This window comes from Molossus molossus, unplaced genomic scaffold, assembly GCF_014108415.1.
Source record: "Molossus molossus isolate mMolMol1 unplaced genomic scaffold, mMolMol1.p scaffold_m16_p_5, whole genome shotgun sequence".
Lineage (NCBI taxonomy): Eukaryota > Metazoa > Chordata > Mammalia > Chiroptera > Molossidae > Molossus > Molossus molossus.
This window is the reverse complement of record NW_023425388.1, coordinates 104175241-104199595: the sequence shown is the minus strand read 5'-3', so window position 1 is coordinate 104199595 and position 24355 is coordinate 104175241. Positions and strand designations below refer to the sequence as shown.

General features: G+C 41.4%; 1 protein-coding gene across 1 annotated transcript in view; it reads right to left on the bottom strand.

Annotated features, from left to right (window-relative positions):
* ROBO1 (roundabout guidance receptor 1) overlaps nucleotides 1-24355 on the bottom strand; it is a 539216-nt gene that overhangs the window by 23919 nt on the left and 490942 nt on the right. The window contains exons 21-25 of the mRNA XM_036243340.1: nucleotides 18853-19007; nucleotides 15961-16296; nucleotides 13896-14003; nucleotides 11198-11342; nucleotides 6361-6609 (exon numbers count right to left, since the gene is read on the bottom strand). Of these exons, the coding sequence (XP_036099233.1) occupies nucleotides 6361-6609; nucleotides 11198-11342; nucleotides 13896-14003; nucleotides 15961-16296; nucleotides 18853-19007 (993 nt within the window). The remainder of the gene's footprint in view (nucleotides 1-6360; nucleotides 6610-11197; nucleotides 11343-13895; nucleotides 14004-15960; nucleotides 16297-18852; nucleotides 19008-24355) is intronic.

Sequence of the window (24355 nt, the reverse complement as noted above, 5' to 3'; positions counted from 1 at the left end):
AAAAGATTAAAATGGATAATAGTTTCAATATGGAGTGTGTTATACACATAGGAGGAAAACCTTTGTTTAATTTAAATTGCAATAAAATGCTATACTTAAAAGTCAATTTACAGTTCTTTGTCAGTGTGCACATCTGAAATACCACAAGAAACTTCGTTTTTAAAAGACATGTAAGACTTTTTAGCACAAAAGGAACTATTTTGACCATCAATAAAAAGATGCAGAACAGCCGACTGCACCAGGAAAGGGTGCCGGCATTGTTGTGTGCGGGCAATTCACATTCTGCACAGTAAAAAATCTTCATGTTAAACAAGTGCTGCTTTGAACTATTACCACCCTGTGAAAATGCTGAGGAAAGATAGAAAAGTTTATTCAAACCATCTGTAAATAAGGCCAGTCCAGGGAATGTGTGATAAACATGTACAGTTTGAAATATGTAATATATTCTATTTGAAAACAAAAAGCCATTTCAGGATGCTGCGCTCAAGTGGGACTTGCCACAGATGAAGCCCAGCCCTCCAGATTCTCCCCGAGGGGTTTGCCGTCTTCTGAAATAATGTACAGTACATGACTGTGGGTCACCACACGCGAGGCTCCGGCAAATGTGAGGCCTTCATACATGTGTTTAAGAAGGAAACAGCGACATTAATTTATGAAAGCAGGTGTTCATACAGTTCACCGCACACCACTCACCAGGTAAAAGACAAAGGGGAAATGCATACCTTTGAGGCTGTTTTCTAAAACTACTGTTGTTTCAATACTTTGTATAATAAACCATTACCCGGTTTGTAAATACACATATTTAATTTGCCTTTGCTTTCTTACTTTTTTCCCTTCCAACTATATCATATTTATCTCTATTAATAAAATATCAATACATTTTCTTTTTTTTGCATTTTTTTGTTCAGACAGAGAGGGAGGGAGAGAGAGGAAGAGAGAGAGAGAAACATCGATGTGAAGGGACACATCGAGTGGTTGCCACCCGCACGACCAACCAGGGCCGGGGACAAACTGCAACCGAGGTACATGCCCTTAGCAGGAACCGAACCCGGGTCTCTCTGTACCACAGGCCGACGCTCTAACCGCTGAGCCAAACTGGCCAGGGCTCAATACATTTTCTATTCCATACATAAATATTACTTTTACTTCTCAAGAGATTTTTTTTTTTTTTTTTACTAAATATCAATTATAATAAACTCAATAGGACTAGGCAGTTTATGAAACAGTATCTGTAAATAAGATTAATTACATTATTTTCACTGTTATTGTCTGAAAGAGGAAAGAGATTCCTATTATCTTGGTCACCTAGTTTTTCTAGTTTTAGACAAAAATGGAATATCCTAGAATGCCCAAACTGCAATATCTGTAATAATGAGCCTGAAATATACATCTAATCAAATATTCCAGTTATAATGATTTTAGTCCCATAATTTCTTAATATAAATTATATGTCCCTAATCAGTAAACATCCCAGTGCTCTTCTGGGGTGAGAACCTGGCAGACCCCATCAAGAGAAGGGATTTAGTTCCAGACTCCTGAACTGGGTGGGCCCTGTGGCTATCCTGACCAACAGAATGCAGCAGAAGTGAGGCAATGTAAGAAATTCAGCTAATAGGTATGTTCCTCACCTGAGGGGAATTATGGTCCAATGGAGGAGACAAACAATGGATTAAATATGCAATGAGAATGAAGTATCCACGAAACTCCAAGATAGAGGATGTCTAGGGTATTGTGGGAACATATAGAATTGGTCCTATTTCAGAGAAGGGACATCAGGTAAAGAGTCTGTGGTGAGTATCTGCACTTAATCTTAGCTCTAAAGGATACATAAGCGTTAGCTCCAAGAAAGAGCGGGGATGATGGAATTCTAGGAAGAAGGGACAGCAAGTGGAGAGAGCACAAGATGGATGAGAATACTGGTCATTCCAGGAACTGCAAGAAACAGAGTGAAGGCAACAGGGACAGTGAGGAGGGGCGTGGCGATGGATAAGAATGAGAAGGCACACAGGGGTCAGATCACAAAGGGCCTTGATTGCTGTTTTAGAGAATCCTGCCTTTATTCTAAGGGAAATGGATAGCTATTGAGAGATTTTAAGCAATGGAAAGACTTGATCAGTGTTGCATTTTAGCAAATGCCTCTGCACAGTCTGCAGCCGAAGATTGGATTGAAGAAGGGGCACGGCTAGGCAACGAGCCCACTTACGGACCACTACAGTGACACAGGCAAGAGAAAATGGCTGTCAGAAGTAGGAAACTGCCTTCATCTCTGGACATATGTGCATCGCTCTGAGTGATATTTAAGCAGTAAAAACGTATCGTAATGAGAACTTGGATATAAGGAAGGGCTGGATGCTCTAGAATGAAATCTGCAGAGAAACAGCTCTCTGTTTTTAAGAAGTGCATCATCAGAGGTGTGGCAGGATGATGAGAAATAGAAGTCATCCACGGATGGGGCAGATATCCAAATAGGTCAAGGCTTGCAGAAGAGGCTTCACTCAAGGACTGAACCGGATATGGGAATTACAGCATTGTACATAGTATCAAAGGGGTAGGCATGACTTAAATGTCCAACATTAAGGAACTTTAAATAAATCACAGTACACATTTTGTTTCAATTTAGGAACTAAATAAAATGTTATTACATGGAAAAATACACTGTTCAGAGGAAAGAGTAGCTTATAAAATAATATTGGCATATCACAACATAAGTATGGAGAGAAACGAGAAACAAAAAAATCTTTGCTGAGGTCTTAACAGTGATTATTTCTGATTACATAGATCATTAGTATTTTATATTTTTGTTTTGTTCAACTTTATTTAAAAAATTCTATAGTAACCATATAGATTACACTTTCATCATAAAAGAGCAGTGATTGTATTTTTGTTTAATAGGCTTTCATCTACTTATTAGTGTTCTGTATTATTTCCAGAAACCATCCTGGAAATAACATTCTTAATACCTTTCTAACTAAAAATCATACATTTTTAAAAAGGCTGAATTTAGCCAAACAGGATTGTAAGTGCATTTCCCAATTATACAGGTCCACATCGAGCTCATACGTGTATTCATCCCCCTAAAACAACAGGGGTAGGTCAATTCCAAAATTCTCCTGGAGTATCACATTCCATTAATCAAATACTTAGCTGAAGAAAGCTTTGTGGAACTCAATGACAGGAATAAAACATTAGATCTTCCCTCAAAGAGCCTTTAACTTAAACAGGGAAACAGAGATACAAGTAGCAAATGCTAATGCAACCTGGAAACTGATTAGTGGGCTAGCGGAGCAGTGAACAGACCATCGTGAAGAATAAAGAGAAGGACTGGTTTATTCCGCCAGGCAATCAGAAGCAAGTTTCACAGAGGGGGTACATTTAAAAGGGCTTAGAAAGATTAGAAGTGCTTGCCTGGCAATCAAAGAAACAGCATGTGCAAGACACATGCTCTTAGTAAAGACACTAAGCAAGTTGAGCATTTTGGTAATGGCCACGTGAGGCCAGAATGGCCTGCCCCTCCTGCTAGCTCGGGAGCAGCCCTCTGTGGGCTGGGGAGTGGCACTGCCGACCTGGATGTTGGTGAATTTAAGACAAATTCAAGGAATTTCAAACAGACAAATTACAAAAGTGGGTGTGCAGAGGAATTGGAAGGGAGGGAGGAAGTAAAGGGGGCAGGATTGTGTAAAGCTTTGCATACTGGGCTAGACGATGAGACCTGGCTCTGAGTGGGGAGTCACGGTTACCAGACTTGTGTGTAAAGGAATACAATGTGGAGCGCGGACAAAACAGGGGAGCGAGAAGAAGAGTGAAGTCAGTTCAAAGGCACGGCAGTGTTTCAGATGCTACGGACAGAGGGCCTGCCCCACCCCTGTACAAAGGTTAACAAAGGAACAAAATCAAGAGGTATTTTGGAGTTAGAATTGAAGGAACTGGTGAATAATTTAATTTCAGAAATGGAGAAGATAACAGAAAAATAAATAAATAATAGGATAATTATGCCAATTTAAGAATGAAAAAGGTATTTTTTTGTGATTTTGCCTATTCTTTTAGCTATATTCAATAGGTTGGTCAGATAAATAAGGATTGACGATTCTAAATAAAATAGACACAAAGGAGGACAAAGAACACATCTGAAATATCAAATGTAAAGAAGAAAAAAAGAGTTTGGTTTTGGAAATGTGCCATCTGAGATGTCCAAGTGAAAATATCACAGTGTCACTAATATTGTGATAGGTCTGCAGTAATAATGATTAGTAGAATTAGTGGGGCGATCACATTGTAAGGTATAGTAACGTCGAATCACTATACTGCACTCATGAAACTAATATAACGAATATAATATTATGTATCGACTACACTTAAATACAATAAAAAAAAAAAAAAGACAAATATCACAGTGGTGCTCAATAAGAAGGGCCAGGATGGCTAAATACATCTGAAAGCCATCGGAATGTAAGTAGTAACTGAACCGAGTGATGGAGTGATAGCATGAGGGTAAGGGGAGCAGGGAATTTATATTTGTTGAATACTTATCCCGCTTCAGATACTTTACATACATTATCTCATTTATTTTTACAACAACTTATAAAATTGCCGTCTCTGGAGAAAGCTTACGTTTGATAAAGACTGAGAAGCCTTTAGATTGACCACTGGGAGGTTACTCAGCAGGCAGATGGAAGCGGAATGGTAGAGGCCGGAATGCAATGGCTGAGGTGTGACTGGAACTGGGAAGACAGAAGTGATCAGATTTCCTGTGGTGGAGAAGGGGACAGCGTGAAACCAGAGTGGTTAACAGTGAGGAGAAAGATGGCTGGATGAAGAGGAAGAGGCAGGACAGTCAAGATAGATAAAGGGAAACCAATTTTGTATTGTTTTTGAGCAAGGTGGAGAGAACGACATAAGGGACAGGAGGAAGAGGCTTGCTAAGGGGAGACGGGGCACCAACTGCAGCGCAGCAGGGAATGTGAGGACACAGGCCACAGGAGAGAAGGAAAGAGGAATGCCACGGTGTTCCAGAGCTGACAGCCTGTATCAGCCTCTCGTCTGCTTTGAATGCGACAGGCAGAGACGGTCTGTGACCTTAATAAGGAAAAGAGATGCCTTCTTTGTTCTCAATTTTCATGAAGTTTCATGGGTTAATCACATGAAATTTAAATGTATGACAATCCAGCTTCCCCTTTTGTCACGTAGCAGAAGGGTTTCTACTTCTTCCATTTTAGAAAACATATGATTTAAATCTGGAAATAACCTCTTACTGATAGCATAGTTCATCAACATTGCAAGTTCCGTTTTAATCGACACAATTCAAGCCATATAAGCCAGATTTTGTTATTCATTCAACACTGAAGAGAGATCTTCTGAGGGAAATAATGTCCCCAGTTTCAAATGATATTAAGAATACAGCAAGTAATATCTGTATAATATAATGTGTCAAGGGCAATAAAATAGTACAAACAAAACCATCAACATTAGGAGAAGAACTCAGATGATGGTAGAAATGAGAAGTATATATTTGTATATAACAGAAATGTATTGATTGGCAATGTTGAATATATAGGTTAAAAAAAAGTCTAACACACACACACAAATTATTTAGTAACTTGGACAAAAGAACTCCTACCTAATATCTCAATTGAAATAAAGGTACAGGGAGTCAACACAAAATGAATATACAAACTCATTCTTCTGAAACATTAGGGAACAAATCATTCTGAGGACTTAATTTAAAAAGACAGGAGAGCCCTGGACAGTTTGGCGCAGCGGTTAGAGCATCGGCCTGTGGTCCAGAGAGACCCGGGTTCAGTTCCCACTAAGGGCGCGTACCTCGGTTGCAGTTTGTCCCCGGCCCTGGTTGGTCATGCAGGTAGCAGCCACTCGATGTGTCCCTTTCATGTCAATGTTTCTCTCTCTCTCTCTCTCTCCCTCCCACTCTATCTGAACAAAAAATGGAAAAATGTCCTCGGGTGAGGATTAAAAAAAAGAGACAGTAGAAAATCTATTTCCCACAGACAAAATGCATAAGGAAAACTAAAATACAAAAACAGCTGCCATCAATAAAATGTTACAAGATTAGTAAACCCATATATTTACCACATAATCTCCATGTGTTTATAAATGCAATTATCATAAGTGGGTGAATATTAGTGCACATTATTTTATGGTTGCAACTTTACTGGGATGAATTAATTTAATGTTCTGGTCAACAATATTACTTGATCTGTTAATTACTCAGGACTTACTGAGTGATGATACTGGAAAAAAAGGCTCATGTGACAATGAAAATGACTTCATGAAACAGCGTTCTATAAATGCTACTTAGGAGTGGAAATTACCTGGCGTGAGCAAAGAAAGCTGGTGACGACGTACCTCCTGTCGGGTTGGTGCTGCAGGTGGCCAGCCTCCTCGGGGCAGTCCTGCAGCATGGGCTGGAGCTCCTCCTGCGGAGACGGGGTCAGGGTGGCCGTGGACTGGTGGCTGTAAGACACAGCAGCCGGGGAAGACGCTGCTCCTCGGATGGGGGGGGTGGGGCCTCGTTCGTCTTCCTCCTCTTCCAGCTCATTTTGTTGTAAATACATCCTTGCTGGTGGTACTGGACATGGCATTTCTTGGTCATAGCTAAAACAGATTATAAAGATACTTAGATTTATTTCAGGTTATTCAAATAAGCTATTTATATAGTTAACATAGTACCAACTATGAACTGTTTCGTAAATCTGAATGTTCCTGGCCCCAGGAAGGCGGTATTTAAAAAAAAAAGTTCATCATCACAAAGGCTTGTGAATTGCTATATATACATTATCTATCATATGCTCTATAATCGGTATTATATGTTATATAACAGATATACATATATTATATGTTATATATGTAACATATAAGACTTTCTCTTTGAGAGATTACAGTTTACACTGGCCTATTATGAACTCTGAGAAGTCATGCAATTAAAAAAATCTATTTAACATAGTTTTACTACTTCTAAATGTGGCTGATATATTCTCTCCCTCCCACTCAAATTGACCTCTAAGGGCAACTCAAGAATGGTCTTGCAGTGACTCAAACATGATGCACTCAACTCTGAAAAAACATACAATCCTTTCAGAGGGAAATATATTAGAGACCAACTTATTTCATCCAATACAACTTACTTTTCCTCTAAAATTATAACAGATTATTCTTTAGTGAGTTGCTGCAGCCTTGCCTCCTGGGGTACCCACCCCGCACGGGCACCCACGGGCACAGCAGTGAGTCGCTGCAGCCCTGCCTCCTGGGGCGCCCACCCCGCACGGGCACCCACAGGCACAGCAGCAGTCGCTGCAGCCCTGCCTCCTGGGGCGCCCACCCCGCACGGGCACCCACGGGCACAGCAGTGAGTCGCTGCAGCCCTGCCTCCCGGCGTGCCCACCCCGCACGGGCACCCACGGGCACAGCAGCAGTTGCTGCAGCCCTGCCTCCCAGCGCGCCCACCCCGCACGGACACCCACGGACACAGCAGTGAGTCGCTGCAGCCCTGCCTCCTGGTGTGCCCACCCCGCACGGACACCCACGGGCACAGCAGCAGTCGCTGCAGCCCTGCCTCCCGGCGCGCCCACCCCGCACGGGCACCCACGGGCACAGCAGTGAGTCGCTGCAGCCTTGCCTCCCGGCGCGCCCACCCCGCACAGACACCCACGGGCACAGCAGCAGTCGCTGCAGCCCTGCCTCCCGGCGCGCCCACCCCGCACGGGCACCCACGGGCACAGCAGTGAGTCGCTGCAGCCCTGCCTCCTGGGGCGCCCACCCCGCACGGGCACCCACAGGCACAGCAGCAGTCGCTGCAGCCCTGCCTCCTGGGGCGCCCACCCCGCACAGGCACCCACGGGCACAGCAGTGAGTCGCTGCAGCCCTGCCTCCCGGCGTGCCCACCCCGCACGGGCACCCACGGGCACAGCAGCAGTTGCTGCAGCCCTGCCTCCCAGCGCGCCCACCCCGCACGGACACCCACGGGCACAGCAGCAGTCGCTGCAGCCCTGCCTCCTGGGGCGCCCACCCCGCACAGGCACCCACGGGCACAGCAGTGAGTCGCTGCAGCCCTGCCTCCCGGCGTGCCCACCCCGCACGGGCACCCACGGGCACAGCAGCAGTTGCTGCAGCCCTGCCTCCCAGCGCGCCCACCCCGCACGGACACCCACGGGCACAGCAGCAGTCGCTGCAGCCCTGCCTCCTGGTGTGCCCACCCCGCACGGACACCCACAGGCACAGCAGCAGTCGCTGCAGCCCTGCCTCCTGGGGCGCCCACCCCGCACGGACACCCACGAGCACAGCAGCAGTCGCTGCAGCCCTGCCTCCCGGCGCGCCCACCCCGCACGGACACCCACGGGCACAGCAGCAGTCGCTGCAGCCCTGCCTCCCGGCGCGCCCACCCCGCACGGGCACCCACGGGCACAGCAGTGAGTCGCTGCAGCCCTGCCTCCCGGCGTGCCCACCCCGCACGGGCACCCACGGGCACAGCAGTGAGTCGCTGCAGCCCTGCCTCCCGGCATGCCCACCCCGCACGGACACCCACGGGCACAGCAGCAGTCGCTGCAGCCCTGCCTCCCGGCGCGCCCACCCCGCACGGGCACCCACGGGCACAGCAGTGAGTCGCTGCAGCCCTGCCTCCCGGTGTGCCCACCCCGCACGGACACCCACGGGCACAGCAGTGAGTCGCTGCAGCCCTGCCTCCCGGCATGCCCACCCCGCACGGGCACACACGGGCACAGCAGCAGTCGCTGCAGCCCTGCCTCCCGGCGCGCCCACCCCGCACGGGCACCCACGGGCACAGCAGTGAGTCGCTGCAGCCCTGCCTCCCGGCGCGCCCACCCCGCACGGGCACACACGGGCACCCACGGGCACAGCAGTGAGTCGCTGCAGCACACACCCTGCTTCTCTCTCTGGTTCATTTCGCACCACCTGTCTTGTTTACCTGAACTCAGGAAAGTTCAGGCTCATGTAACATGACTTCTTTGTATTTTCTTTTACTTTACTAATCCCACTATCATGTTTCCTGTGTCAACAAATAACAGCAATTCAGTCATTCATCCAAAACGAGAAATCTTGTAAGTCTTCTTTCCATTTTTTCTCTCTTCTACCTCAAACTGTTCCCCATTCACCTCTAGTCTAGCTCTAAAAATTCTTTAGACTCTATTTCTTGTTTGAAATCTGTTGTATGTGCTACTGCAGTAACTTGTTAATCAATCTCTTTGCCTCCAGTCACTCTTTCTTCTTCTCACATTGCTTCCTAAATTACTTTATTATAATACACATCACTCCCAGGTCATTCATTTACTCCGAAGTAATAAATGACTCTCATTGCCTAGAGAATAAAATCTAAGTGCAAACAAGACCTTCAACTATTTGCATATCTGGCTTCCATTTGCCTTCCCGGCTCCCTCTTGCTGCTCACCATGTGTTTCATGTTAGTTCTCCCGGAGTCCACGCTGCTGTGTGGTCCCAGTGTCCATAAACCTCCTCTCAACCGAGACCCTCCTCATGTGTCAAGGTCAAGCACAAAAGCCAGCAGACCAGGAACACTTCATTCTTCCCAGTTAGACCCAGTCTTTCCCTTGGAGCACAGTCATGTCTAGAGTTTGTTTTTTGTTTTTTTGTTTTTTTTACTATATCCACTTATTTCATTTCAGTTCTTATTGAGTTTGTTTATTTATTTATTTATTGGTGAACTAAAATACCAGTTCATGTTCTTGCTATCATAGCCTAGACAATTAATTTTCCAAAGTACAGTCAAATCTCATTATTTGCAGATTCTATATTTGCAGGTTCACCTACTCACTAAAATTTATCTGTAACCCCAAAGTCAATACGGTGGCACTTTCATGGTCAAGAGGCGTGAGTGAGGTGAGCGCAGGAGTCACCTGAGAGCACACTGCTAGCAGAGAGCAGACCACACGACCCTGCCTGCTTACTGCCGCCATCACGCTGTGAGCAGCTGTGCTTTCCGTGGTCTAGACGGTGCCACATTGTTCCCTCTCGCTCCCTCTTTGTATTTGCTTCACACTGCGACTCCCCTCTGTGAAATGGCTCCCCAGTGTAGCACTTATGTGCTGGCTAGTGCTCCTGAGGCTAAAAGCCTGTGATGTACCTTAATGAAAAAATACACGAGATAAGCTTCATTGAGGAATGACTTACAGTGCTGTTGGCTGTGAGGTCAGTGTTAATGAAACCACAATACATATCACACAGGGTGTCTTTAAACAAAAACACACATAAAACAAGAAGTTGCCTAAATTTGGATCGGTTGACAAAAATGTGAGCAGAGGTTTGCAGGAACCTCACCTGATTTCTCCTGGGAACAATGGTTCAGTATTCGATAATTAAGGACTGGAAAATAAAAGGATTGAGGCTTTGTTTCCTGGAATAGGTGTAACCATAAAACTGGTGTGTGTGTGTGTGTGTGTGTGTGTGTGTACAGGGGAAGAACAATGCATTTCTGTGACAGTCACCAAAAGGAATGCATTTTCGGGTGGGTTTTGCAGGGTTTATTTTTGTTGTTGTTAGTTCCCCATGTCATTTGAGTTCTCCTCTACTGACATACTAGCGAAGCAGCTGCTTTGTTTTGTTGGGAGGCAGCATGTCCTGTTCGATAGGATCTGGAGTGTGGACAAAACACACACACCTACTAACTGCTGTCATGTGGATTATTCACACTTGTTAAGTCCTTGTGGGAGACAATTCAGTAAAGTTTAAATTCCCACAGTTTGCAGCATAATGTGACATCTAAGAACAAACAGTTTTCAGGATATACCGTGGTGAGGGCACAAACTCAAATAACTACTTTATGAAAATTAAAAAATGTGCAACAGGAGTTCTGATATTTGAAAATCATATATATGCTACCGTGATATATATGTGATCTCATTATATATTCATGATTATATATGTAAACTGTATGCAAATAATGTAAAATATATCAGTAAATTATATACATGTGTGTTTGTGTGTATATTCATGATTCTTAGTTTCAAAAAGAAGCTTTCAAGGCACCGATTCATCTTTTTGGCAGCACTGAGGAGAGGCTGTAAGTCCTGGGGACCTATTGATACTATTCTATTCCGAGACAAAGGTTTCTGGACCTTAGAAATCAGTCTCGCCTTGGTGATCCAGTTTAACAATTACTTAAAGTGGGTTTAAGAAATCACACAGTCACTTACATCTGTTGTGAAATTCTCACCTTTCATCCACAGAAACACTGTACTCTTCGCTATTGCTGTGCGGAGGGGGGTGCGCCGGGGGGGGAGGAAGCAGGTCTGCCCAGTTCATGCCGCCCTGTTTGGGTACTTTGGGTGTTCGTGCCCCTTTTTTGTGCCCTTGACTCCCTTGAAAAGAAATAAAATTCAAGCCTTTTATTTCTGGCCTATAAATTTTTTCTATTATCTATGAGATAATTATTTTCTGTACATATGATCTTATAATTCATACATATATAGAAAAACACTTCTCATTAATTTTACAAAGAACTGTACAACAGAAGATGTACAATTTAACTAGCAAAAACGCAATAAAACCATAAACAAATTTTACAAGTCATATCATTAATAGTGATCTTCTTACAGCAATTAACTGCACTGTGGATTACCAGCTGAAACAAATGAGCTGTCCACATACTTTCTGGTATTTAATGGTTGGGACTTAAAATACAATACGATACAGATACGATCTATTAGACTCCCACTCTTGCATCAAATCACTGAATATATGTAATTTGTACTTGTCCACTGAAATGTTTTAGGCACAATGAAATTACTAGTTTTTGTCAGAAAGGCAGGGGCAGGTGAAAATAATTGCTGGAAGAACTAATATAACTAACAACAAAAGAAGCATAGAATGATTTTTAAAAAGGGACAGAAGTGTATTTAGCCATTGTTTCTATAAAATCATGGCTTGGAGTAAAATGATGTTTTTTGCACAAGCCTAGAAGTTGGAAATAGCCCAATTACTCCAGGGCCCTGGTGGCCACAGTTTAGATTTGCATATTCTTGGGACGTAGGTAGCTGCACATTTTAGAGCATTCATTTTAAAATAACTTGGGTCAAAAGCTATTTTGAGATAATATGGTCTTTATCTTCCTTCTCCACTATGGCATATTTTAGATTCTTATACAAATTATAGATCATGATTATATAATTATTTTTTTCGTATGATCCCTTAAATTCAGTGAATTGCCTTGGTCTTAATTTTTTTAACCTTTTGGAAACAGCACCAGTTACATGGGGTATGAAACGGCTCCTATGAGCCTTATTCTTTTTGTCACCTGGGAATTTTCAGCCAGATGGCAGGGGGTGTTAGGCCAGACCTTCTTGCACTGGTATGTTACTGCACCAGGTATGGGCTGCGGGACGGCCTGTCGTTAATAAATTATGACTGTCAGGCCTCTGCCTGCGTGTCTCCAGCCCCTCTGCACACGTTCATGTGTCCCGTACTGGAACGGCTGAGCACTCTCTGTGGAGCTGACTATGCCAACACCTTGCTTTTGGTTCCCTGGCACACATCCACTGGAACGACCATCCTCAGACCTAACATCACAAATCTCTCCTACACTTCACTTGCTCGCTTCCTTCTCCCCCCTAATGACCACCAGATTTCACATCTTTGTATCTATTCATCAGATATTCACAGAATACCTAATAATAAACAGCAGAGAGCATCAGGACCTAGGTATCTAAGCTGAGGGATGGAATACATTAACTGAATATTAGCAACCTAGAATCGTATTTTTCCAATGAAGTTATGATTTTCTACGTGGCTAAGAATTCAAAGATGAAATGGCATGAGATATCAGTATTAACATATTTTCTATGGTGTCCACAAGAGTAGATCTTTGAAAATTTTCAGTTAATCCGGAGTTTACTTATTACAAAAAAGATCAAAAGTCATTTGTTAAGATTTTAATATAGTAGAATAAGAGTAAATATAAAAAATAAAGAGCTATTTCTCAGCTTCTTTAATTCAAATATGAACAATTTCAATCCTTGGAAGAACACAGGATAGAAAATACTAAATCACCATGCCTTAGTTGAGGAAAGATGGGAAAATGCAAATGCCATATTTATGATAAAGGAGAGGCAGAGGCGCTTGGCTCAAAGCACCTAGCAACAATTTTAGTCCAGATGCTCGGAAGCGATATTTCTACCCTGTCCTGGGGAAACATAATAGAGTCAAGATCAATTGGTTTTGTTCTCATTGTGGTGTGACTTGCCACATGTTAGTTCTAATAATGAACTGCCTTTAATTAGAAAAACAGGACTTAAGTACCAGCAAGCTCCCATCTGCAGCCCCTATCAGGAAAACAGCTGGCAAACAGCTGCAACAGCATAGAGACCACAGGGAAGAGGCCTCAGTGTGCTTCCCCAGGTACTTGCAGACTGAAGCTGGGAGGTTGCTTCATAGGGTTTTGCAGCAAGAGTGGAGGGAGTGGAGAGACTGCACCTAGATCTCACCTAGAGCTCATGGTATCATCTCTGAGGCTTTTGTTTCTGCTCAGTTGTCAAAATTGTATGTGCTTTTCATAACTTTGTTCCAAATGATAACATTTAGCAGATTAACTATATGTGCAACATTTTTTAGTTATATTTTGGCCTGGGGTTGGGGAAGGTTGAACAGCCTTTAAAGACTACTTCATGCTTCTGGCTTTCTCCCCAAACAGGAGGAAAATCAGATCTTCAATGTTTGTTACCAAACAGAACACAGAATGGTTTAGTGAACAGATAGTCCTTCAAAGTGCAGAGACAAGACCCAAATCTGGGAGATTCAAATTATATGAAGTGATAGACATGTCACTTCATACACATACACATCAGTTCATTGGCATTCAATTCATAATCTTGGAATGCTCCATCTTTTGAAAAGAGATGCTGTTTTTTCTTACTTACCAGATGTACTACTGCCCCGGTCGGAACTATTGTAGGATCCTCCTGTATTCTGGTCATATGATTGGTTGTATGGAATAGTTGGAGGAATTGTGTCATTTGCTCGATAATCTAGACATTTTGGATGAAAAAAATTAAACATTTATTTTCTCTTTGGGGCCTTAGTCTCTTAGCAACAATTAGGATTTTAAACCATCATATTGGAAACTTGCTAACAGGTACATTAAGTGTTCCAAAGGAAAAGTCAAGAAAAAAATAAAGACCTTTAAACATGTCTCCTTTAAGATTTATAAGGAGACTTGACTTGGGGTGGTAAACACACAATACAATATACAGATGATGTACTGTAGAACTGTATACCAGACCTATATAATTTTATTAACCAATGTCACCCCAATACATTAAATTAAAAAGAAGTTAAATATTTATAAAATACAAATTTTTTGGCATCATCTTCTTTACATGAATTAGATGTGAACAAATCTTCTCAGAGACTATCTCTTCTTTAAATTATTTATAAATCAATGCTGACAGAAATCAGATTTGCTTAACTTCTTATAATTATAAATATAGTAACAATAGTAACAATAAGAAATCAGGAAAATATCATGTCTTTGAATCATAAAAAAAAATAATTAAAATAAAAAATAAAACGGAAACTTGTCAGCAAGATTATATCTAATAAAAATATATCCATGAGAAGAAAACAAGTATTTCCATCTGCCACACAGGCAGAGGAAAAAATCCAAATGATAAACTCACCACTGGAATGTAATGACTAATAATCTGTCAGTCTAGTTGCATTCCAGGGTCGTTATTATAGTTTCACATACCCCAGGTTTGTTTACAAGCAGTATAAACAGTAAATCAGAGCTCTGAAATATTTGTACAGAGGGCTGTCACACCTTTCTAATGTCTACTGTCCATGGTAAAGCCATATCCTATGGAGGAATAATACAACAGTTTGAATCTCCACCGTAAATAAACTCCATGACTGCAGAACAGTGCTATTCGTCTCTGTCGGCTTTTGTCATGAACATGTGCAAGAGTCTTAATAAACATTTACTGAATTGGGTTATTATACCAATCAAGTGTTTTCTTAAACTTAGAAAAAAGCAAGGTCTGTGTTATTAAATTAGAACATACACTACTGATTTAATCAAACAAAATAGTGGGCTTAAGCTATCTTTTGCAATCTCTAACTGTAATCTGTTTTTTGGGGGGTGGCGTGGGGGGAAGAGGTCCCAACTCAAGCCTGAAGAAAATAAATCTTTCTATCTGCAATAAAATGTATCTTTTACCTGGATATTTGTACAAAATTGTCTGAGCTATTCAAATGAGAGCACTTCCTTTTTGCTTTGTGGTATAGCTTTGCAAATCATGTTATTAAAGCAGTAGCCTGGAGGACTACAAAGAAATCAAATACCAGTCTCTTCAAACCCACACATATTACAATAGAGAAACATTCCCCTCTGGCCATAAAACACCACTCTGCTGCGACAAGTTAACACTAAACTCAATTTATTTTAGGTTCTATCCTGACAGACTTCAATCAGGTCAACCAAAGAAACTTAGGTTCTACAATCATATAGTAACCACATGTGGTGAGAGATACAACAAACTGAACCACTTCTCCAGTTCAATTTAATTATTTTTCTTCAGTTTGATATCAAAGTGCCATTCATTTATATGACCATATAGAAGCAATTATCTTCCATCCTTGAGTGGAAAAATGGAATAGTCTATTTATTCAAAATGTGCGGTATTGTGACGGTTGTACATCTGCCTTATGAATAAAAGATAGTCTGTCCTAAGCAATCCCTCACCTACGATTAAATTTAAATTAATCTCAAAACCATTTGAAAATACTTATATTTATTTTAAAATCAATTTCCAAGGTTATTGTTGTGCTAATTAACTTTTTGACATTGGAAATGTTGAAACCAAGGAAATAAGAAAGCCTTAGGAACAAAGGATAGGTTTCGCTCGCTAGTGCCGGCGTTTTGGCACCCGGGCAGGGGTCAGGGACAGACACAGACAGGACGGGAAGGAAGGCAGGACTCTTCACCTTTGTTCAGCTTGTTCTGCTCCACGATGTTGTACTGAACGGGGGCCATTTCCTGCTTCTGCTGCGCGGGCGGCTTCCAGTGCTTCTCGCCGCAGTCCCCGCCGCCGTTGTTCATGTTGTTGCTGAGGTTGGACTGGATGAGCTGGGTGGTGGCATAAGGTGTGGGCTGCCCTGATGGATTGACAAAACGCCCATCCTTCAGATTTGGGCTATTGAAGGTTTTCATCTCATTGATTTTGTTACTAAGGTCCACATCACCATAAACAGTTGACTCAGGGAGCATCAGATTTGTTTGTTTGTTATCCAGTTGGTTGTTATAATTTGCTATACAATCAGCTATGTGCAATGAAGAGGAAAAGGAAAAAGTCATTCTCCATTGTTATTCGTTTTAAATTTCTTTGTAAGTAGCTTTGAGAGTCACAGTAAAATTGTTATGTAAAGAACAAACAGACTCAAATAAGATTGGTGAAAAAGGCCAAGAATTTACATGTACTTTTTGAAGAAAACAACTGAAAACTGAGGAAATAAGAGAAGACACACAGGATTTACACAGAGACAATCATTCTGAACTTCTGCGAGTGCTATGTTGTAAATAATTTGCCCAATTTGAAATAATTTTTCTTTAAACACACTATTAATAGAAATTCAAACAAAATATATACATGAATATCTTTATGTGTCAAATTAAATTTTCTAGTCAGGAGTGATTCAACTATTTGAAGCTACTGGTTAGCTATTGAAGCAATAGAACAAAGCATATAAGTTCAGAATCTAAACAAAAAAACTCTGCTCTCCTGTCAACAAACATGAAATGGAAGTATTTTATGAAGGACCTCTGCCCAGAGGACGTGAGGGAGAGAAGGGCAGTAAACAGCGCTCAGGGAACCTCTATCACCCCTTCTCCTGGTCATGCAGGACGGTCATTGTCAGGGACAGGCGTTAATCATTTCTTACGGTTTCATAATGACACCCCAAGAATAACAACATTGACGGCAAAATGAATCATAAGTAACCAGGGTAATTTAATCAAATAAAACCTGAAATACTATTTATTATGTTTACTATGATAATTTCCCTCTAATTTTCTTTTCACTGGAATATTTGAGAATGAAATAATTGATTTGATATATATATATCTAAAGCCTGCAGTTAAAAATATTAAAAAAGCGGAAGTAAAATCATTATTTAAAATTAAAACATTTTTAAATTAAAAAATTAGTGAAGTTACAATGATAAGAATACCATTATGTTATTCATGTAGTTCCTAGTGGCGCTAAATTTAACAGGTCACCTTGAAGATTGGTTTTCAACTGAATATCATAAAATATAATAAATTAACGTGGTTGATATTAAAGATGTAAATATGAGTATAATCTTAAAAAAATTGGCAACTTCCTATAATACTGAATTCAACTACATTGCATTTCAGTAGTAAATGACCAGGGAGCAGAAATATGGGATTCATCTGGGATTTAGTAGGTATAATTTCTACTTTCTAGGTACTAAGTTTTGTTTAATAGTTGTTAAGAAATATTATTAAAGTCCATATAGGTTTGGCAACCTCATTTTTATTCCTCGGTCTTTCTAAATTAGTGCTATTCAACAAAACTTTCTGAGATTATGGACATGTTCTACTCCGCACTGTTCAATACAGTGGCCACTAGCCACACGTGCCAACTGAGTACTTGACTGTGGCTAGTTAGAATAAAGAACTGAATTTTAAATTGTATTTAACTTGAATTTAAATAGCCACCTATAGCCAGAGCCTACCATATTGGACAACACAGCTCTACATATTAATTTAAATGAGTATTGTCCTTTTTTTTCTCTCCTATAAAGCTCAGCATAGTCCTTTTATTTATAATTATGTGAGTATTCATCTGTCTGGACATTAGAATATGGACTTCTGGAGAACATGGACTTGGTCAAAAGGATATGTTATATTCATATCCATATCCAATGGAAGTTCTTTCAAGGTCAGAATTATAGATTGTGCTATGATGGCTCTTTATGGTATATAAAATCTTTACTTAAATGCTGTCTTCTGTTCCCTGTTAATTCAATGCGTTATTTTATTTCTATAGTCACATCTTCTGATTCTTTATTATTCTTTTAATATTTCCTATATTGTGAGTGTTGAGGGTTTTTTTATTGATTTTTTTTTTTTAATGGTACGTGCCCTTAGCGGGAACTGAACCCAGGACTCTCCGGTTCGCAGGCCGATGCTCAACCGCTGAGCCAAACTGGCCAGGGCAAGGGTTTTTTTAAAAATGAAAATAATTTGTAATTTTTTGTTTATCCCTTCAAATATGACATACTGTAAATCCATATTACAGCATAAAATTTAACAAAGTAATTTACTTACACATACTTCTGCACCCAGAACACAGAATACAAAATAAATGTATGCATACAAGTGCAAAATATATGTATTTCTATGTCCCCAAGATTTACTGCTACACTATAAAAATGTGATTTTAAATGTCAGCTAATTTAAAATTTTCATTATTGTTGCACAATTATTATTATTGCTTACTGCTATTAAGAAATTGGTTCACTCAAACTATAGATTGACGTTTTGATGTTTTATTCCCCAAATCTTGAAAATAAATAATTACAATGAAAAATATAGTTACAAACATTCTTATGAAGATGGAAACTTTTACATCATTTCATTTTTCCTAATTTGCTTCCTGTTCTGGAGTTTTTATTCTCCATCTCCCATTGCACACTGGAAAACATTTTTGTGGGAGAGTGAAGATACAGGGGTGGGAAAAAACACACAGGCTGAACTGCTAAACTGCAGTCAGCATTTCATGAAAATGTGGATCAAATTTTCCCTTCCAATAGAGACAGGGACAGAGTGTATCAAGCTGTCTCTGGGTGTCTAACCTGGGCGACTGTAGGTGGTCAGGTTGCTGTCGCTGTTCCCACTGCCTGCAGTACAGCAGTTGATGGAGCAGTCATTGTGACTGTTGCCAGTGTTAGGCCAGGTGTCTGCCAGCCAGGGCTGTGCGGCAGGTTCACTGATGTTGAGCAGTCCTGGCCTAAAGAAAAAAAGATCTTAAGCAAATGTTACGTAAACAGTCAATAACAGTTCTCATTCAGAATCCTACTGAATTCTTTATTCCATTATTCTCACAAATAATTGGGTCAATTATACTAAATGACGTTATTATTCCTTTTCTTTTACAGTCAAGGCAACTGTAATATAATATTCTGGGATGTGCCTCAGTTTATACAACCATAACTTTAGACACTGGCAAAGCTGCGTCAGACTGAAATGTATCATTTGCAATGCTCTACTCCGCCTTGTCACAGTGACACAGATCAGACATGGGATCTAAAAATACAGAGACATGTCTTTTTTAGTGTTTTAGTAGCTTAAAGAATACCACAGTTAAGACAGTTTACATGTCCTCATTTTTGACCCCTTAAAAAAGTCATGATTCTTTCCACAACTTAATTTTTAAAATGGAACAAGTTCTTTCACTTAGACAATGGGTCCTTCACAATAAGAACATTTACATATTTTTCTTCAAAATTATGTTTCAGAAGTAATGAGTCTGGGGCTCTCTGACATTTTGCAGAGTCCCCTCAGTGTTTCAGTGCAGTTCTTTAAGCTTGTCAACCTTTTCTGATGGGGACAATGTCAAATGCACAAATACCTATATAAACGAAGGAAAGCTACTGAATAAAATCTGGTAAAACAAAGGTGTCCACTATAAGAAATATTAGTGCTCTTTTTTTTTTTTTTTGGCACAACAGACACTAATCCTCTTTCATTGTGTTGGGAATGCCAAGCACACCGTGCGTACTCATGGGAGCCTGGGCCACCAGGGCCAGAGATGCAAACTGGAGCGTCCTTTCCCAACACTACTGCGTCTGCTACCTTAGCAGAGGCGATGGTGCAGATGTGCTGTCAGAGCCCAACACACGGACCAGGACTGCGGATTCCACTAAGCGTTTCTTTTCTTTGTGAAAGGGCAGTAACCACGCTTCTCATTTACCTCGGAAGCAAGAACCTGACATGCCACTCTCCATGGCTCCTACGCTGACAGTCAGCTGAGAAAACTTACTATGCAAATGAAGTGCATTTACAGAATAATTCCCTTCCAATGGAGAATATGGATTTATAATTTATATCTCTGTGTGTGTATATATGTGTGTGTGTGTAATAAAAATGAGTATTTACTATTTGCTTACAATATGTGAGTCATTGTTCTGAGGTCTTAACAGGTATCAATTCATTTAATCCTCACAATATTTCTAGCAGGTAGTCACCATTCCCCAAGCTCACAGGTGAGGAAGCTGAGATGCCTGAGAGGGTGAGGAACCGGTACGTGGTGATGCAAAGCGAGTGAAGGGCAGTCTGGCTCGGGAACACACACTCGGACCCGGGGCTCATGAGCATTGTTGGAGAGTGCTGTGATTTCCCCAGCCCGCACGCGTTCTCAAAACAAGAGTGAGGGAAAGGTCTGAAGACTTCAAGTTCACAATCAAGTTATTAAAACTGAGCAAACTTACTATTAAAATTGTTGATAAAAACATGCTTTGAAGAGCAATACTGCTGAACTCTTGGAAGTTAAAACATTTAAATGTAAGCTGTATCGGAGATATTGGGGCCTTTGAAATAAATGTTGTTATAGGAATTCTGCACCCATTTATCTTTTGCTTTCCTTATTTTCTCTTGAACTTGAACCATGTGCGTTATCACTATAGAATTTACTAAAAATAAATCCCCATATTTGACACTACAGATATTACGAGATGTTTGAAGTATGGGTCAAGTGGAAAGTTTTCAGTCTGTCTGACATGTTTCAGAAGGAATAGACAACATTTTTATGCTACTATGATTCCCTCAGAAAGACACTTTTAAAGTTAATGTTTTGATATCACAGGTTGAAAGCACTTTTCATAGGTGTGGGTGATTTCCAACAGGAAGTAGGAATAGAAACTCACATCCTAGTTTCCAGTTTGGACTTGCGTCTGGAATGCTAATTACTCAGGGGAGAAACTTAAGCATGATTACGAGTTCATCCTGGGTCTTAAAACGCCATGTGTATTTCGGGGGTCTTTGAGGAGGTCAAGGTGAGATGCAGCTACTCTGATAAGGGTGACTGGGTCTCTCTAAACTAACAATCTCACAGGCTATCTTTATGCATTTACGATGGTCTAGTGTGCATAAAACAGATTTAGCTACCCAACAATAGAAATGAAGCAGAAGCAAAACACAATGCCAGCTGCACTGACTAATGCACGTCTAAAATATTATATGTTAGCATGCAATATACTGTCAAATAATGTGTTCATTGTTAATTTTCATGCTAACATTTCTGAGTTTTGTTCATTTCTTCCTTGTTTTCAAAAAGACAATATTTATCAGGGAAAGGAAGACATGAGGACTCGAAAAAACCAGATTTACTGTCCAGTTTATAGTAAGGGGACAGATTTCTGTCACAAAGGAAAAGAGGATAAATGCATTTAATAAGTAATTATGTGACAGTTACCTTCACTTTTTCTGCTCCTTTTACTCCAGGTATTCCGATCACTCATTCAAAATCAAAACAACAAAAAACCCAGAACACCTATTTGAACTCCTGCCCCACAAATGAAAACACTACAGGACCCGGGCGCTGGGGAAATGGCGAGGAGGCCCAGCAGCAGGGCTGCCTATAGGCTGTCTCCTCTTCCCATTAGTAACTTGAAAGGTTTTGAAGTCAGGAAGAAGGGAAGGAGAGATCTCAGAACAGCCGCTGTTTCAAAGAGAAGCAAGGTCTGAGCTCATTTTCTTTCTCACCTCCCACAGCCAGGAAATGTGGTGTAATTTCCACCTGATCAGCCTGACTTCCTGACTCGTTTTTCAGACTTTCTTTGCGTTTACCTGGTTTATGCTGTGGTTTGGGTTTTAAGTAGGTTTTTTTGGAAGAGGTGACTGGAATGTTTGAGGTAAGGAAAACAAATGAATAGGAACGGCTCCTTAATACTTCCAATATTCTCCCTTGAATTACATCACTAGTCCTCCCTTTTTCAAGGTGAGAAGAGGTGTCTTTGCTCTCCACAATCCTCATTCGCCCTTCCCTGGGAGGAGCTAAATGTACAACATTAAAAACTAGAAGCGATTTCCAGCTAAACGTCCTCCTTTGTTGGAGGGAAATGCCCAGCACCCCAAATTTTCTTTAAAGTCATCAAGGACTGAACTTAGGTCTTCTGACATTCATTTTTTTTCAATAACTCACTCATTCCTTCCTTCTTCAGATACTTTTTGATGATTATCTTTCAAAAATCAATAATACATTTATTGAATTTATTGAAGTAATTCAATAAATTATTTATTGCATTACAAAAACTCATGCATTTAATTATTGATTACTAGATTATTTAGCCATGACACTGCAGCACCTGACAATCTGCTGTGAGAGGCAGTCAAGTAGTTCAGCAGCTGGCAAACTATTTCTATAAAGGGTCAGACAGGGCCCATTTCCTGCTTTGCAGGCCATGTATTGCCTGTTGCAACGACGCGACTCTGCCCTGGCAGTGGAAAAGCAGTCAGACAATCCATAAGCAAATGAGTCTGGCTGTATTCTAGCAACACTTTACATACGAAACTGGATTTGGCCCAAGAGCCATCATTTGCTGACCCCTGATATAAACAAAATATAATTGCATGACCTCATATTAGGTGTTTAACTGTGGTATTTACACAGCACAAAATGTTCATGGAGGGTACAGCAGGCGAACCTCAGCAAAATGACAATCGCAGGCGACACGGCCCAGGCCGACGCAGTGAGGACACACAGGAGATGCCGACTGGCCATGGCAGGTGGATCGTGGGTGTGGCACACAGAGAAGTGAAGTGAACCTGCGGAGCCCGAGGTCGTGGGCTTCCTGTGCTGTCTAAATCGGTCATTTTCCACACGGTGGCTTGACTGAAAATGGCCCTTCGGCTGCTCGGACACGATCCTGTGCACTTCGGAGTCTGTCTCCAAAGGCAAAGGGCATTCACAGGAAGCAGTGCAAATGGAGACAGATGAAGGCAGGACGCTGCGAGCGTGTCACAGATTAGGCAAGAGAAAACACGACTTCGAAGTGACACACAACGGTGACAGTGAAGGGGGTAAAACTCAGGTCAACAAAAAGCAGTAAGAGATGAAGAGCAGAGCATGACTGGGACATTCTGACTTCAGCGTCACCAGCCAGAGGAAGTGGAGGTTCACCGGGGCTCACAGAGTCTGAGATGCCCGAGGGAGCCAGTGTTTCAGGACGGACCCGAGAGAAATGAGTGCAGGAGTTTGCTTCGTGACTCGTTCCCCTGCCACAGTGGGTCACAGAACACACACACACTCACTCTCACACTCACACATACGTTCACTTATACACTCACACACACTCACACACCCAGTCACTCACAGCCACTCACTTGCACTCTCACTCACTCTCACACTTGCTCACACACACACTCGCACACACACATACACACTCTCACACACTCACACTCACAATAGCTAGAAAATAAGACTTCTTCCTAATGCCCTCTTGATCCCTTAACTGTTCTATTTTTTCCATATCCATCAACTACTAATATTATTTATTTATTTTGTAATGTTTATCATCTTATATCTCCCCCACTAAATGTAAAGTTTACGTGGAGAGGAATTTTTACTGACTTTGTCCAATGATGCATCTCAAGAAACCTGGACAGTGTCTATCACATGTTGGGTGTTCAATAATATGTCTGATTAATAAATAAATTTAAAATGATGTATATAACTGTCATTTTGAGCACTGACTCTAAGATGTTTATTTGACTGCTGTCTCTGTAACATTTCAGCATTTTTAAAATCACTTCATTGGGTAAAAAGATAATTTCTATTTGGTGTTTGAAATAAACCTGTTTCACTGCTATTTGATTTTTAGATTTAAAAGTTAACTTTGCTTGGTGAGCTCTCCAAATGGAAAACTATTTTAGAAGCTTTCAGCCCTGCCACAGAAGTAGCATTTGGTGCCTGTGGGCTCCTGCCTTTATTCTGATTGGAGAATCTGGCTACATGGCTTATAAATGCCTTGACGCAGAAAGCAGACGCTGTGGCTGTGTGGGTGTGTGGGTGTGTGGGTGTGTGAGTGTGTGTGCATTCATCTGTGCTTGTGCTCATGCCGAGGCTAGTGAGGACCATATAGAAGCTGCTCAATAAGCACTTTCATACGCTTTGATTAATGAGAAAACCGAGGGCCGCAGTCAGGACGACACACAGCAGGGAGGTGGTCACAAACGCAGGCATTCCAGATTCATTCACCACAGCTTGTTCTTGTGCCAGAGGCTGTTCATGAACGTCTGGGCTATGATTTAGCTGGAAATCCCCTGGATGCAAAAACATGCCCTGGTTTAATTCCTGAA